Source organism: Lepus europaeus, chromosome 4 (genome assembly GCF_033115175.1).
Source record: "Lepus europaeus isolate LE1 chromosome 4, mLepTim1.pri, whole genome shotgun sequence".
Taxonomy (NCBI): Eukaryota; Metazoa; Chordata; class Mammalia; order Lagomorpha; family Leporidae; genus Lepus; species Lepus europaeus.
The window spans coordinates 148905718-148923256 of NC_084830.1; the positions used below are offsets into that span (position 1 = coordinate 148905718).

Sequence of the window (17539 nt, forward strand, 5' to 3'; positions counted from 1 at the left end):
AATACATTCTCTAAAAACCTGTTCAACACTATGAGGTTTGTTATTTTTACACATCTCCTGCAGATTACAGAAAATGGGCTGATTCTGCAGCAGGACACCAAAAAAATATGATTTTCCTCCATATATAACTAAACTATTATGCTAACTTAGTATATGTTCTGGGTAACTCATTGGGGCTGCTGGGAAGAGAATAGCACCTTAGATACAGCCCTCACTTAAACAGAAACATTGTTTTAAAGTCTAATTATCATTTAGTTTTCCTTTTAAGGTTACTGGATCCAAGTTATTCATTCATATAAAAGTATTTTGTGAAGCCTTATAGTATAAGTCAAAATGTTTGTATAACCAAGGCAAACACCACATGGGATGTTTGGCAGGCAAACACAAAAAAATAAATTAATTTGATTAAATTATATGTAATCTGATAATATTTGGTCTGCAAAACATGCTAGTGTGTGTGTGTTTATAAATAACATAATTGCAAAGAGCTGTGAGCCAGCCAGCCTGCTAGAGGTCAACTCTTCTGCTGCAGCTTTTGAGCATAGAAGTCCCTGCATGTCTCACAGCAGCGCTGATACCACCGCATGTCCTGACACAGATTCTTCTCGCGGATCACTCGGCAGTACACTGGCCACTGGTCTCCCAGGCACTTGAAGGTCAGAGCAGCTGTGAAATAGAACACAGTGGATTCAGTACATACAGCTCTCATAGATGGCAGCATGGAAACACATTTCAGTGATTGCAGTCTCTGTGGGCGGGGGACTGTACATTCACTCTGACTCATTTATACTCTGTTACTTTCTAGACCTTCACACACACACACACACACACACAGAGCCTTTGTTAGAAAGGAGGAAAGGAATGACACTCTTACTATGATCGTTTATTTTTTTTTTTTAAGTTTTATAATAGTTAGCTTTCCTGGATTCAGTGTGTTGTACTTTAAAGCTTTAATTTTATGGCTTTCATTTAAACTTCTTTCGGACTTTAGCAGAGAAGATTAACAAGAAAAACTAATGTGCTTGATGTTTCCACCTTTATGGAAATTTAAATAAATATTATTAGGGATGAAAAGTCAAATAAATAGCAAAACTAAAACGTGCATGTATTTATTTCACCCTGCTGGTTTCCTAACCTGCACACATTTCTGGAGATAGTGATTTCAGACCTCTCTAAATTCTAAGCTGGTCATCACAAATGACCAAAATTTATGGCAAAAAAATGTTTAAAATGGGAAACTTCTATAGAAAATTTGGTCTTGTAGCTTTGGCCTCAGATTTTCTGAAGAAGCAATTATCTTCTGGCAGGTATAATGCAAGTCCGCCCTGCTAACAACTCTTCTGCCATTATGCTACTTTTTTAAACCAAATTTTTCAACGATTGTGTTTCCTTGTGATGGGCTATACTTTCAAAGAGTAACAAAGGGAGAAAATGCAGTTTTATTATTCTGCCACATAGTATTCCCAGAACTCCAAGAAATTGTTGGAGAAAAGGATTATGTTGCTTTGAATGCATGGATTTGACACATCTGTTTAAGGATTGCTTACCATTTTGTTTTAATTGGTTTTATTCTACTTGATCTGATTACTTCTTAGAAATGTTAATTACTTGGCTCAAGAAAAAGGATTTTTGTATTTCTGTGAAGAATGAAAGTTTTCCATTTGATTTAAACCTATGCCTGGATAAGCACATATGATAATTTAGTTCCTTGCAGTTTAGTTTAGCAGTTATTTTGTATGATTCAAATGATTACCATAGGTCGAAACTAAAAGGGTTAAGCATAAATTAACCCATGGAAGCTAGGTAGGAATGCTCTTAAGAGCCATTAGTTATCACTAACATTCATTGACACTGAAATACAGGCTACTTCATGTTTTATCATCCTAGAATACATGATCTGCTTTCTGACAGATTAAATAACAGGAATTGAGAAGAAATACAAAATCTGCTTCTTGATAGATTAAATCTAAATAAGAATAAATACAAATATATTTTCTACCATGAAAACTATTTAGCTGTCAATGTATTACTTATATTCCTTATTAATACAATATCCTCAAAGATGAAAAAGCAATGATACCTCTTGTTCAGTGCACCCATTCTTCATGAAAGCGATTTTTTCCTGTATATCTTTCCAAAGGAACATTTGTGCCCAAGGTCATAAAAAAGATTGTTAACCATGGAGAGATCTATAACCTCACCTTTCAGTAGACATTAACTTAGTTAATAATTCTGCCATGGGACCGGGCTGAACCTAAAATTTAGTTTTATCTTTTAGCCTTTTATAATGTGATCTTGGGTCATGTGGCATTAGTTTTCCCTGGACCTGGCTGCAAGTAGACATCCTTCAGCAATCAAAGCAGTTCAGTCTTTAGAATTTTACTACCTACTTGACCTACTGGCTAAAACCATATTTAAATAGATTCAGTTTAGTCAGAACCACACTAATCAGTATAGCTTCACTAACGCTAAACATTAAAATGGTACACAAAACAGAAATTACCGTAAGCATTTTTATGTGTGTCAAACCAATTCCCATCTGTGTCTGCTTACCCAGTCTGGGTGATGTTATTGTATTCACATTAATTTTCTCATTGCAGGGCTGCAGGTGGCATGGCCTGTATGCTGCAGGCTTTTCTGAAGAAAAACACTCATTTCCATGTCTTCCTGTGATCTTATGCATGCACTGAATGACACGGGACTGCATTCCTTTGCCACAGGTAACTGAGCACTAGAAGGGATAAAAGGTTTGTTCACAGTTCTTGGGAGCTGATTGCATTTCTTAGGCTCTGAGCCAGCTTCTTAAAATCAAACAAAAGCCACAACATCCAGAGTTGATGCAAAACATGTGTCACAATGTGGGCATGATGCTGTTGAGGACTCTGGCACACTCGGGGCAAATCTTTGGCATAGAAGGAGATAGGAGAGTAAAGAAGGGTAAAGAAAGATGGGGAAGGTGAGTGGATTATGCCACTAATGCTTGGCTAGACAGTTTTCAAAGACCTAATACCTAGTTTGTAACAAATCAGACTGTTCTTTGAGATAATATATATCTGTCCAAGGAGTGTGTATGTCCACGTATGCTCCTTGGACAGAATTCTTTGGTTTTTGGGTTCATCAGTGCCTTCAAGGTAAGGCACAGTATCCCAGCAATTCCAAGGCGGCATTCGTCTACCCCTTCAATGTTATTTATTGTTCCTCCTCATTATAAATCACTTGTTCTTTATAAATTAGTCATCTCTGTGCAACTCCTATTCCCATCTCTATAATGATGCCGATAGTGTCACTCATCTTCAAAATACTTTGTCTCTTTTCAAAATTCAGTCACAAGTTCACCTCCTCCTTAAGGACTTCTCCATCATCCCAACTACTTATACATATTTATCATATTTATGGTATAAACCATAGAACCATATTCTGGGTCTATGCCCTGTACCCACCTGGCAAGATTAAAGAAATAAGTATTAAGCCTTAGAATTTCTAAGTTAATAAACTCAAATGAAATATGGGAATCTGCATTTTAAATCACATATCCAGTCAGTTATATTGTACAGCCAGAATTCAGAAACTAGTGGTCGAAGTATGTGCTCTGTGTTTAACATAGCCTACTTTGTATTGCTTCATATTCTTAAAAAATGTTTTATTCTATTTAGTTTGTCTCTTCAATAGATGGTAAATGAGACTGGGCTCATTGTCACATGACATTCAATGACAAGTCATGTCAGGTTCGTGTTTCAGTTATGAAAACAGCTTACTATAGAGTAATGGAATTCCATACACATGTTATTAACATGAATTTACAGCCAACTGATCTCTTTAAGTTTTATTTTGTGAATATTTTGGCATAAAATTCTCTTTATATCTCATGTATGATCTGTATGTAACAGATCAAAGACAACCAGTAGAATATTCCTTGAAATCTGACTTTTCTTCTTTAACTGCTACATCTAAATGTTTTCCAGTTCACTGGAAGCTTTATTATAATTTAAAACTATTATAAGAGAAAAATGATTTCACATGGTCTAGCTTAATCTTAGTAACATATATACAGTAGATATAATTGCATAAAGACATTATGTGTCTTAAAAAAGAATTTTCAGGAAAAAGCAAAATACTTATATTGACACTTTCAAGTGTTACAAAGAAGGTTTTCAATTATATTTTAAAGAACATCAATGATCAGTAATAGACCATTCTTGAAACTTTTCATCAGTCTTCTATAATAGATTCCTAAGGATATGAGCAAACTGAAGTAACACATGCTTTTTCAAGATTATCAAAAATAAACTAACTGGGGCCAGTGCTGTGATATAGCAGGTAAAGCCACCTTTGCAGTGCTGGCATCCCATATGGGCACTAATTTGAATCCTGGTTGCTTCACTTCTGATCCAGCTCCCTACTAGTATGCCAGGGAAAGCAGTCCTTGGGCCCCTGCACCCACATGGGAGACCTGGAAGAAACTCCAGGCTCCAGTCTGAGGATCGGCTCAGCTCCAACTGTTGTAGCCATTTGGGGAGAAAACCAACTCTCTCGCTGCCTCTCTGGAACTATGCTTTTCAAATAAATAAATAAATAAATAAATCCTAAAAAATTAAAATAACTACACACAGATAACTCAGAAAATTAGCAGATAGGACTGAATAATGCCTTAAAAATTGGGAAACCTAAAAATGTTGTATTCCTCATGCAAATTTTGTTTTAGTAAATTACCTGATGGCCTTAGAATATAATTTTCATTAGAATACTTATAATAAAAAGCTCTCAGTAATAACTATTTTCTTTATAAAATATACTTTTGTGGAAAGGCAAGCTTTTAGCCTAGTGGTTAAGATACCCACATGCAATATGGGAGTATCTGGGTTAATAACAGTTCTGGGCCGGCGCCATGGCTTAACAGGCTAATCCTCCGCCTTGCGGCGCCGGCACACCGGGTTCTAGTCCCGGTCGGGGCGCCGGATTCTATCCTGGTTGCCCCTCTTCCAGGCCAGCTCTCTGCTATGGCCCGGGAGTGCAGTGGAGGATGGCCCAAGTCCCTGGGCCCTGCACCCGCATGGGAGACCAGGAGAAGCACCTGGCTCCTGGCTTCGGATCAGCGAGATGCGCCGGCCGCAGTGGCCATTGGAGGGTGAACCAACGGCAAAAAGGAAGACCTTTCTCTCTGTCTCTCTCTCTCACTATCCACTCTGCCTGTCAAAAGAAAAAAAAAATAATAATAACAGTTCTGACTCCAGCTTCCTACTAATGCAGAGCCTGAGAGGCAGCAGTGATGGCTCCAGTAGTTGGGTTCCTACCACCTATATAAGAAACTTGGACTGAGTTCTCATTTCCAGGCTTCAGCACAGCCCAGTCAGTGGATACAGTCAGTCTCCCTCCCGCCCCATCCATTTCCTGTACTTCTCAGCCTTTCAAGTAAATAAATTTAAAAAGAATTAAGAAGATATGAATTGGTAATCATTTTATTACAAAAATAAACAAATATTTGAAGTGGGACAAGTGAAATCCCAAATTATCTTCTGAAGTAGTTTTTATAAATGTAGAAGACAATATTAAATAATCAGATATTTTCTCAAATGACACCGCTATGATTAAAGACAGACAGTAGAAGAAAAAGCCAAAGTAATTCTGGCTTTGAAATTCGGAGACTTGGCTTCTAATATTGCCTCAAGCAACTAATTTACTTGGGACTTTTTTTATATCCTTTTGTTAAGCTAGGCATTGCAGTAGTAATCACAGTGATAGTCTCAATTACTAAGGAAGTAAAAATCCCAAGTATTAAAAGTTATCACAATCTGTAATTTTTAAGTGGTAAAGCTACATAAAACCTTTACTAACTAGTAGAAAACTCATTAACTAACTATTCTTTGTGCCACCTAACAAACGGTATGTCAGAAGCTTTGTCAAAGCAGAAAAACTGGACCAGCATTGTGGTGCAGGGTTTAAGCCACTGCCTACAAGTGCTGGCATTCCATATGAGCTCCAATTTGGGTCCTGACTGCTCTACTTCCAATCTGATCGTCTGCTAATGTGTCTGGGAATGCAGCAGAGGATGGCCCAAATTCCTGGGACCCTGCCACTCATGTGGGAGACCCAGAGGAAGTTCAGGGTTCCTGGCTTCAGCCTGGCAAGCCCCAGCCATTTGTGGAGTGAACCAGCAGATAGGAAATGTCTCTCTCTCTCTGCCTTTTAAATAAATAAAGTTTTTTAAATTTACAAAAATTATAAAAATCATAATTTGCCTGGACAGCTCCAAATTCATAATTTGTTCCTTTTTTTACATATTTATGGCTCATCCGTTATGTTCAGATTCCTGGCAGAAAATAAAAGTAGCAGAGCATAAGGCCAGCGCTGTGGCAAAGCAAGTAAAGCTGTCAGCTGTGGCACCGGCATCCTGTATGGACACCCGTTCGAGTCTCGGGTGCTTGACCTCCCATCCCACTCCCTGCTAATGTGCTTGGGTCCCTGCACCCACATGGGAGACCCACAAGAAGCTCCTGGCTCTTGGTTTCAGATCAGCCCAGCTCCTGCTGGTGCAGCGATTTAGGGAGTGAACCAGTGGATGGAAGACCTTTCTATTTCTCTCTCTGCGTCTGCCTCTCTGTAACTCTGCCTTTCAAATAAATAAATCTTTTTTTTTAAAGCAGAGAATATTTATAATATAAATATGGTCTTGAATTCAACAACCTTATTAACAAAACACAACAGCATCAAATAGAGGCAGGTCACTTAGCACTACGGAAGCTGGACAGTCACATCTACTCTGAGCCAACTGTTCCACATTTAAATGATCAGCTGCAGCACAAAGTCACTCTGCTGCTTTGGAATCACAAGAAACCAACAATGCCACTTTGGAAAGATTTTACTCTTTACATTACTAACAGTTAGCAGCACTTATTAGTGTTTATTATATGAAAAGCACTGTGTAAAAAGTTATATTTAGTCTCACATGAAACCCACATGGTACTGTTAATATTCCTTTTAAACAAATGAAAAAAAAAAAAAAAGTCTGCAGTAAGGAAAGCAAATTGCCCAAAATCTTATAGCTAAGAATTTCTAGAGCTGGAGTTCGATCTTAAACATACAAATTCAGAGTTTAACTATTACTTGATATTAGAAGACAACTAATGCTTCTCTTATATTAACATTCAAAAATCTTTTCATTTCCTTCATCCTATCAAATTAACTACTTGCCTTCCTATTTTATAATTAACTAAATAATTAATTAGAAGGGTTTGTATTTTTATTTTTTAGTATAAGTTCATGTGATACAAGATAAATTCTTTTGCCTTAATGACAATTCACATGCATGCTTCATCTTTGCAAAGAGTGATCATATAAATTTGCTATCTAAATCAGGATACTTGTAAAAGAAGTCACTGAATAATTATTTCCTGACTAAAGGTATATAAGAGGCAGTCTTGGGTAAGTTAGGACATATAGTCGTTGTATCTACAAACAACCTACTAACAAATCTATTAGGCAAAATATACAAATGAATGGATATATGCAATATATTATACATTCTAGGAATTATTTAATATGCTTTTGTTTTGACAGGCAGAGTTAGACAGTGAGAGAGAGAGAGAGAGACAGAGAGAAAGGTCTTCCTTTTTTCATTGGTTCACCCCACCAAGTGCCCGCTACAGATAGCGCATTGTGGCCAGAGCGTTGCGCAGATCTGAAGGCAGGAGCCAGGTGCTTCCTCCTGGTCTTCCATGCGGGTGCAGGGCCCAAGGACCTGGGCCATCCTCCACTGCACTCCCAGGCCACAGCAGAGAGCTGGACTGGGAGAGGAGCAACCGGGACAGAATCTGGCGCCCCAACGGGGACTAGAACCTGGGGTGCCGGCGCCGCAGGCAGAGGACTAGCCTAGTGAGCCGCGGCGCCAGCCTAATATGTTTTTGCAATGAATGCCTTAATCTTCCTCATGACTTTCATAATTTTGCAGTGGAAAGTGTGAGGTATGTAGAAAGTATTTCATTCATTCATTCATTCAACAAATATTTAATAAATGCTGACAGTGTACCAGTGTTCTGGATACTGGATGTAGGAGGAAATAAAACACACTAGAACATGTGCCCTCTAGTAGTTTACATTCTCGTAGGGGAAACAGATATTGGTAGAACATTAGAACATAATTAAAAGCTCCTAACAAACTCTGAATTGTGATATTACCACAAAAACAAAGGGGTGAACTGAATTCTGTGTGGCTGTGAAGTCCATCTCCTGGATAAAGCAAGGTTTGATATCCTTTCTTCAATCACAAAAGATAAATGAGTTGTGAGGCACAGCTGCGAAGTTAAATTGCAGGGAGCAACTAGAATTTTTTTATGGTATTGATTTAAAGTATTGATAGGATCTTGATTTCATACTTAATATGTTAACACCTCACAGAAGGTGCTCAAGCCATGGCCATTTTTTTTTTGAAGATTTATTTATTTGTTTGAAAATCAGAGTTACACAGAGAGAAGGAGAGGCAGAGAGAGTGAGAGGTCTTCCATCCACTGGTTCATGCCCCAACTGGCAGCAACGGCCAGAGCTGCACCGATCAGAAGCCAGGAGCTTCTTCTGGGTCTCCTATGCAGGTGCAGGGGCCCAAGGCCTTGGGCCATCATCTACTGCTTTCCCAGGCCATAGCAGAAAGTTGGATTGGAAGTGGAGCAGCCAGAGCTCGAATCAGCGCCTATGCGGGATGCTGGCACTGCAGGCGGTGGCCTTACCTACTGCGCCACATGCTGGCCCCAGCCTTTTATCTTGAGGCAGTCGTGGATGTCTGAATTTCAGTGTATTCAGTGAGTGCGTGCTGCTGAATAACGGTCCCTGTTGAGGTGACCGATTTTCAAGTCTAGTCTGATGTGTTTTGGAAACAGTACAATTACATCTAAATTAGCACGATAGTGTAAGCTTTTGATGGATCAAATGCTACACAGAAGATTTGAAAGTACTCTTGCTAAATTTTCATTACTTTCTAAGGAAATTCTCCTTTTAGGATTTTTTTTTATGTCTGTCAAGAATCCACATCTTTTAAAAATAATCTACGTGTTATTTCGCCAGTTTCTGTAGACACCACTATGCTTAGTAGGCTCCATTAACTACTAGTGAAGGAGAATAAACATGCTCTGAAATGCATTGAAATGAGTAAAACCTGTTTAACTCAAAGAAAAGGGACCACATAGGCAATAATAAAGTCATTTACAAATTCATAAAAGGCCTGTATGAAGGAAAAGTCATCATGATTTCAGTAGGTTCTTCAAGGCTTGTCCACAGTACAACTTGAATTTATTTTTGTAAGGTATAAAATTATCTTCCTATCATTGAAAATTCATTAACCATGTTTTCTGGTCCAAGAGGTAAGCTGTGTACTTCTGGACAACTTAATTTCATTTTAGAATCCCTTGCAAATGGGAGATGATTTAATACTTCCTAAGCACCTTCATAGTTAGAGGGAAAACACATTCCTTCCACTGATCCTGATTTTTGTGTTACTTCTGTGCTCTGGGGGTTCTGCAATCTACTAGGATCAACTTGCATGCTAATTTTCATGGCTTATTCTCTTAAGCAGTCAACAATTACGCTGTTTTTCTATGTTCAACTTTAATGAACTAGTATGTTTGACTTGTGACACTGAGTCTTCTGATTTTTTTCCTTGTGAAAATAAAGGAATCTTGATGCTTCTCAAAGTGAATATGAAAGCAATAAATATTTAAAACCATTATACTACCATTAACATGTGACAGGAGCTTTTACTCCTGGCAACTATTTTAGCATTATAATGAAATACTTCCCAAACTGACAATTTGAGATTTTTGTTTAATCATATAAATTTGAAAACATGCATTGAAATAATGATTAAATCTATTTAACAACCATTGTTATATAAATTATATTTTTCCATTAAGTTTAACTTGAAGAAATATGATGTTGAACATGGGGCTAACAATAATTCCACATCAAGCTTTAGATATTGAGACACCATGTTAAAGTACCAAACCTTAAATTTATTAATTATATTTCAGTTTCCACCTTTCTTTTCCAGTCTTCACAAATGTCACATAGGCACTGTTATAGTACTAGCTGGTTATTTGTCATTCTGAATATTTACATTACTTAATTTCGTGGACTATATGAATGATTACAATATAAGTGAATTTGTGGATTTAGGTTATATATTCAACACATTTGTCAGTGAGTTTATAGAACTATTAATCTGTGCATGTTAAACAGAATCCTCAGGGAATATAAAACTCTTTCATGCTGAAAATCCTATAAAAGATCATCTTAAGGACTTTACCAAAGAGGCAGAGAACCCAGTAATAAAAATGCTACCATAAGGTATTTATTTAAAGTTTTGTTAGACAAAAAAATCCAACTAAACTCACACTGGCCTGTTTTCAAATTCCTAAAAAATATTCAGTGTACTTAGGGGTTAAAAATAATAATTCTCACACTTGGCCAGCACAAAGATTACCCGAGATTCCTTACTTCTAGACAGTGCCAAAGATATATATTTTGGAGAGAATGAGTATTCTCCAGGCCAACAGCTAAAGAAGGCTCTGTAATGCTTTACTCATTTCCAGCTGGCCTCTATAAGAAATAGGAATTCCTAAATTAAGGGAAAATTGTCACTGGCAGAGCTCAAGTGTTTTTCCTCAACCAATATAATAGATAATCTTAAAAACCTGATATAATCTCTAATGATAAGTGCCAATCTGTAACAAGGTTAACAGCATTGACTTGGGTAATTTCTCTCTGGGAATAAATGGATTATTCCAAAGTGGTTTAACAAGAGTGAAGTAGCATTCACAGTGGAGAGTGGACCTCATAAGGAAACTAAACTATGACTTCTACTGGAAATTATTAGCACAGCATTCCTATTCATTTATGTATATGTTTGGCAGTTCCATTTTTTGACTTTTTAATAAAGTGAGTGTGAAACAAGCATACTAAAGAGCAAAAGTTGGGTTTGTTTTTAAGATTTGCTATTTATTTTGGTCAGTGTTTCAGCATCTTTTTAAAGCAGTTTGTCTGCTTTATTTAACACATGGCTTTTTGGAAGTGAATCCATTTCTAGAGGTCAGACATTTGAGAGTGTCTTTCTCTCTTTCTCTCCGCCCCCCCCCCCCCCCCCGCCGTGTGTGTGTTTAATTTTTTCTCATTCTAAAGTGTCTTTTTAATAAAAATGTTTGCATAAAGTTACAGCAGATCAAATGTGTGCAGCAAAATCAAACAGCTTATGAATCATTTAAAGGGACTTGTGCATGTTATAAAAGTATTGTCAAAATAACAAAAAATTTATATCAAAGTGTATACTGCTTATCACTCAGAAAAAAAAGTTCTGCATTAAGAACTAGTTAATAAACACAAAGCCTCTGGCATACTTGGAATTCTGCCAGAGCTCAGTCCATGAGTCATTGGGCATTGGAAGTGAGAAAAAAAGTGCACCTATGAAGACATTTCTATTTCATCACTGTCATTCCATTGAAACATCTTCCCACTAGAGAGAACATTTTGGAATGGCAATGATTAAATTTTCTTCTCAAATAAAAGACTTTCCAGGAATTGTCCAGCAAGCCAGTGTCAAAACTAGATCAGATCTTTTTGTGATCAAGTGAGGTATGTGTGTCTATGTGATTTGTATTGTTTTCATAAGTAAAGTCTTGATTTAAAATAGCCGACAGGTCACTAAAGAGCTACACTTAACTTACTGCAACTTGAAATAAACCTCAGATTTCCCAGTTCACAGAAAATTCATCAATGAGCATTGCTTCCCTTCTAGGATAGATAACTGCTGTCTAACCCAGTGATGGGTTGTGTAAGCAATCAGATTCAAGAGGATGCAAAAGCAGCTTGCCAGCACCCATGAAACTCAACTTTATAAACCTTTTATGGCTCAAATATCATGATATTCAAATAAGCATAGATTTATTTTTTAAAAAAAATAACATTTTTATGGCGTTTGAGTTATTCAGAAAAAGGTTAAAGGGGGTCACATTGTTACAGTAAGTTATATTGGTTAGTATCCCAGGAAATTATATAAGTAAGGTAGTTACTAATTCTTTTATTGTAAGATATATCAAACATCTTTGTTACAGAATTAAAGTCACACAAATCAAACGGACTATAACACAGAAAAAATTGCAGTTCTTAGATTTATCATATTTTTTTTTTGCTTACCTGAAGGAAAATATTTATCAGTCATTTATTCAATAACCATTCATTATATATAGTGCAATATTATGATATCTGAGAGAGATTTGGAGGAATTATAAAGGAGTTAATCATTCTAAATGGAATCGCAACAACAGAAGACAACAAATAACTGATAAAAAGTAGTGTAGTTGGGGCTGGTGCTTTGGCATAGCAGGTAAAGCTGCGCCTGCAGTGCTGGCATCCCATATGGGCACTGGTTCAAGTCCTGGCTGCTCCACTTCCGATCCAGCTATCTGCTATGGCCTGGGAAAGCAGTAGAAGATGGCCCAAGTCCTTGGGCCCCTGCACCTGCGTAGGAGACCCGGAAGAAGCTCCTGGCTCCTGGCTTCAGATCCATTCAGCTCTGGCCATTGCAGCCATTTTGGGGGGTGAACCAGTGGATGGAAGACCAACCTCTCTCTCTCTCTCTCTCCCTCTCTCTGAGGATGTGAACAGTGGGAATAAATACATTTTCGGCAGAAAATTCGATAACCCGAGACATGGGGATTGTGGAAGTAAAAAGTGCTCAGGCCTGAGCTTCATTGACACATGTGAGTTAATGAAAATGATGAGTTTTGCATAGGTATGTTAGGTTATAATATGGGAAGCTTTGTCTGCCAAGGTATCTGGTAGCTGACGGTATCATCACCAGTCTACCCTCTTGGATGAATATATGCTAAAGGAAAGAATGATAAAACCATCGCTTGTGAATGGATGGATCTGAAAGAGGAGGATTTATGGGGGTAAGGAAACTCTTACTCAGTCATCATGAAAAATATAAAGCGATCAAGACAATGCTGTTAACCTTGTTATAGATGAGGACGTCATTGCAGATTATGTCACATTTTGAAGATTATGTATTTTATTGGTTGAGGAAAACACTTTTGTGCTGTCAGTGACAGTTATCCCTTAATTTAGGAAGGAGGAAACTACTTTCAGTTTGGTTTCAAGGTACAAATTCCTCCTAACCATAAAAACAAATCTACATTACTACTCTGAAATCTGAATTATCTAATGTGGGGTCACTCAAAGTGTATTATACTAAAATGCAAACTAATGACATCCTATGCAAAAAGTGATCTTTGATTAAGAAGATAAAAGTATTTAATTTCCTGTTTGTAGTTTACCAAATGCAGTAGAGTATTAAAGAATTTGAAAAGTCCAACTGCAAACACTGATATTTTTCATATATGAAGCAATGAGCTTTCTACAGAATAGGACTTTTGAAAAACAAGTCGAGGGAATCTTTAAGTTCATATGAATTAATCATGAAAACGATGACACTCAGGGCTTTGGTATTTATCAGTTTTACTAATATATCTACCTGTCTACGGCCATACCACCCTGAATGCGCCCGATCTCCTCTGATCTCAGAAACTAATATATCTACCTGACAGAATATTTTCTCCATTCAACAGTGTACATTTTGTCCATTCCTTTCATTCTTTGATTTCAGTGGATAATTAACATTTTCTGTTTTTTACATTGTACCTAGGATATTTCATCTTGTTGTTTGGTATTGCTGCCAATTATTTCTTTAAATTTGGGTGGGGGAATCCTTCTAGCAAGCACATTATTAAAAAGTTGATATTACCAGGTCATTTAGTTCAGGATATTCTTTATTCAGTATCAGATCAAAGTTTATTTCTTTAAGTTTTCTTCAAAGACCTACTGAGTTTTCCTTACTGGAAAGAAATGTCCTCAGTGATTATTCATAAGCTCCTACCACCTGTCTAATAATTCATAATCACCACTGTCTATGCTAATTTTAAAGAATGACAAGTATCTGTATGGAAAAAAAAGGCAAGCACTAAGGCCAGGCCAAAGATCCTAAGAGCCTATCCAGCCCATTGATTTGTTGGGAGTTTCAGATTTACATGATCTGTCTCTCTAAGAATCTACTATAAAATACACAAAGATGTTTTATCAGGAGTATGTGATCCATGCAAATCAGGCTACTTATATTGGCTTCTGGCCAATCTGGATATAAGTAGGCTTAAAATTGAGAGTAGTCACTCTTATTTGTCTTTCTAGACTTGTTTCATTTTATTTTTTATTAGAGATTTATTTATTTGAAAGGCAGAGTTACAGGGAGAGAGGATGGGGGAGGGAGAGACAGAGAGAGAGAGAGAAAGCTTCTATCCGCTGGTTTAATCCCCAGATGGCTAGGCTGAAACCTGGAGTCAAGATCTTCATCCATGTCTCCCATGTGGGTGGCAAGAGCCCAAGTACTTGGGCTATCTTCTGCTGCTTTTCCCAGGCCATTAGAAGGGAACTTGATTGGAAGTGGAGTAGTTTGGACATGAACTGGCACCCATATGGGATGCTGGCACTGTAGGCAGCAGCTTACCTGCTATGCTATGATGCTGGCCTTGTTATAGTATGTAAGTTTTAAGTATGTTTTAAGTATGTAAGTAAGGAATGTTTTGTGAAATTCTTGTTTCTTTGATCTTGTGTGTGATGAGTTGTTCTCAGTTAATAATTATTTTAACACAAGTACTTCTTCAACAATTAGTGTTCACTTCTCAAAAACAGGAACATTTATTTTCCCATAATTATCACAGAATCCTAATTCAACACCCATATATCAAGTAGATTTCAACAGTCTCACTAATATAAGTGGTAAGAAAATTATTTTTACTAGAAATAATCCAGATATTTGTAGGTCTTTCATGGTTAAAAGGTGAATTTTTAAGTAGTCAATTTATTTGCTTTGTTTCTTTCTCAACATTGTTTACAGAGAAGATGAAGAAAATGTTTATTTTAAAATACAATTTTGAGATTTGAAACTACACGAAACTAGAACATCTCCCCAATGAGAACAGTGTCAACATAAGCAGAATTACCACTAACTTACAAGTAGTTTCTGATAGAAAGCTTGGATTTTTTTTTTAATGTATTTGCTCTGTGTATTAGGAGGAATTACTTTAGTTTTTAGATTTTTGATTTGCCTAGTTCCTTTTCTATTGAACATATTGAATATAATTGTGATTTCCTTTTGTAGTTTAGGTTAAAAATGATTCATTGTATTACATACTACCTACCACTTCTAAACAAAGATATACCCTACTATCTGTATAACCAAAGCAACCAAAATGATTTACCCTGCTTACAGCATTATTTTGAATTACATCATCTAAAAAAGACTCATAATCTCCAGTCCAGACATCTATTAATAATGTCATAATTAATATGTGGCCAAAACTATTCATTTTCTAGAATTTTAAAGGACTGAGTAAGTTTGAATTGTGGAGTATGAATTGAATCTAAAAATAAACCAAAAATAATTAAATGGCATTCCAGGGTGCCTTGTTTCTCATGAAAATTCAGTTGGACAAGCATAAACTATCTGCTAACACTGCAGGGGAGAGTTAAGTCTATAAAATCTTCATAATGAATCAAATTCTGCATAGCAGGTAGATAAAACAGTACTCTTTTTATTGGGGCTGGCGTTGTGTTGCAGCAGGTTGAGCTGTTGCTTGCAACACTGATACACTGTATCAGAAGGCCAGTTCAGGTCCTAGTCCTTTGCTTCCAATCCAGATCCCTGCTAATGTTTGGAAACACACAGGATATTGTCTAGTACTTGGGTGTCTGCCACCCAAGGAGACGACCTACATGGAGGTCCTGGTTCCTGGCTTCGGCCTGGCCCAACTCCAACTAATGCAGCCATCTGGGGAGTGAATCAGTAGATGGAAGATCTCTCCCCTTTCCTCTATCTCTGTCACTCTTTAATGTAAATAAATAAAATCTTGAAAAAATACTCTTTTTATTTGCTTCTCGGCTGTCCTTTTTTTAATGAAAACCAGAAGTTGTAGAAGTTCATATAAAGGCAGAAAGGTCAAATTCAGACAGAAAGTATGCCAATTTAATAGACATAAGTGACTGTTATTTTTCAAGCCAGTGTTCCATACTTAGGACAGCTTAAATGAGGGAACGCAGATTTATGTTGCCGGGAAACATGTGGGTCACGTTCTGTTCTCCACAGGAAGATGTGAAGGCCATATCAGTATCACAGAGTCAGCACGTGACATATAACTGTCAACAGTGAGCCAAAGCCAGAAGGATGCAGCCACATTCTGTGTCCTATTTTTGCCAATGAAATAAACATCATCCCTGTTCCATAAAGGCTACATTATGTCTAATCAGAAATCAGAGATAACAAAATTGTATAACACAGATTTCTCTTTTTGAGCATACCTGAATCTATTTGTTTTTCCCTCTCAAGTCAAGAGCAATTCTTAAACTATTCATACAAAACCACCCAAAACATAAGTGGTAGAAATCTCATAGGTTGACGCAAATGAAATGAATCCAGTTTGAGTCATAAGCATATTCTTCGCCAGCCAAATGGAGACTGGCGAATTATGGAGGGAATTACGTTCACCTACATTTGGGTGGCATTACCTTCCCCCATTGTGGTCCATGTCTACAACAGCTTTGAATTTGAGGATTTATTTTTTTCTTTTAACTGATCTTCTGAATGATACATCAAGGGAGAAGCAGGCTTTCATGGTTAGCCAACCTCATACTTCATTTCAATTCCATTTAGGTATTGATGGTTTAAAAATATGGGTAGGATTTAAGTGACAAGCTGACAGAATTAACTGAGCTCAGAGGACCACAGAAATTCACCCCCAACTGCACACATCTTGTTGCTGTTCCTACTCTGGAGACACAGCTGATAAGAATAAGTGATTTAGTATTTTCTCTGTACCCAAATACTTTAATCACCAAAACGTAATGATCACAGTCTTAGTCCTCTTCTCTGCAATTATTTTGGGATGGTCTTCATTTAACATGAAAGTGGTATCTCAGAAGTATAAAAGAAGTGGTAAAATCAATAAAATTCACATGGAACCACTGGTTTTAATTTGTGCACAGTGTTGTTTGAATTTGTGATGCTGAGTCCTTAGTCGTGAATAAGGAAAGAACAAATGTCTTTAGGGAAAGAGAAGTTTTATAATTCTACAAAGAAAGTTCTTAAAGAGAACTTTGGGGGCAAAAACCCAACACTGGATCTTTTAAGTAAGCAAACAAAGAAACCAATAGGCTAACTAGCCAAAGTAAAAAGACATGGAATATAGTTGAAGACAGCTTGTCCATTTCTTCCCTTACTAACAGTGGCTATGGTTGACTTGGGTAACAATACAGTTACACAACAAAACTAATTTGAAGCAATTCAACCCAAGTGTATTTAAGAATTATACACATATAATTGTGGTAAAATTGAAAAAAAAATGTTGCTTTCAGGTTTAGCACAAAGGAATCCAAGATGTTCTTTATGTTCTTCCCAGTTAATTATGGTTTTGCTTAAGTTTTAGCCAGAGGCCACAAAGTAGGCACATTGTAT

The 17539-nt window shown here is 37.0% G+C and overlaps 1 protein-coding gene across 1 annotated transcript in view; it reads right to left on the bottom strand.

Moving 5' to 3' along the window:
* Positions 1-514: 514 nt before the first annotated feature.
* ADAMTS19 (ADAM metallopeptidase with thrombospondin type 1 motif 19) overlaps positions 515-17539 on the bottom strand; it is a 219411-nt gene continuing 202386 nt past the window's right edge. The window contains exons 24-25 of the mRNA XM_062189957.1: positions 2554-2731; positions 515-666 (exon numbers count right to left, since the gene is read on the bottom strand). Coding sequence (XP_062045941.1) covers positions 515-666; positions 2554-2731 — 330 coding nt within the window. The remainder of the gene's footprint in view (positions 667-2553; positions 2732-17539) is intronic.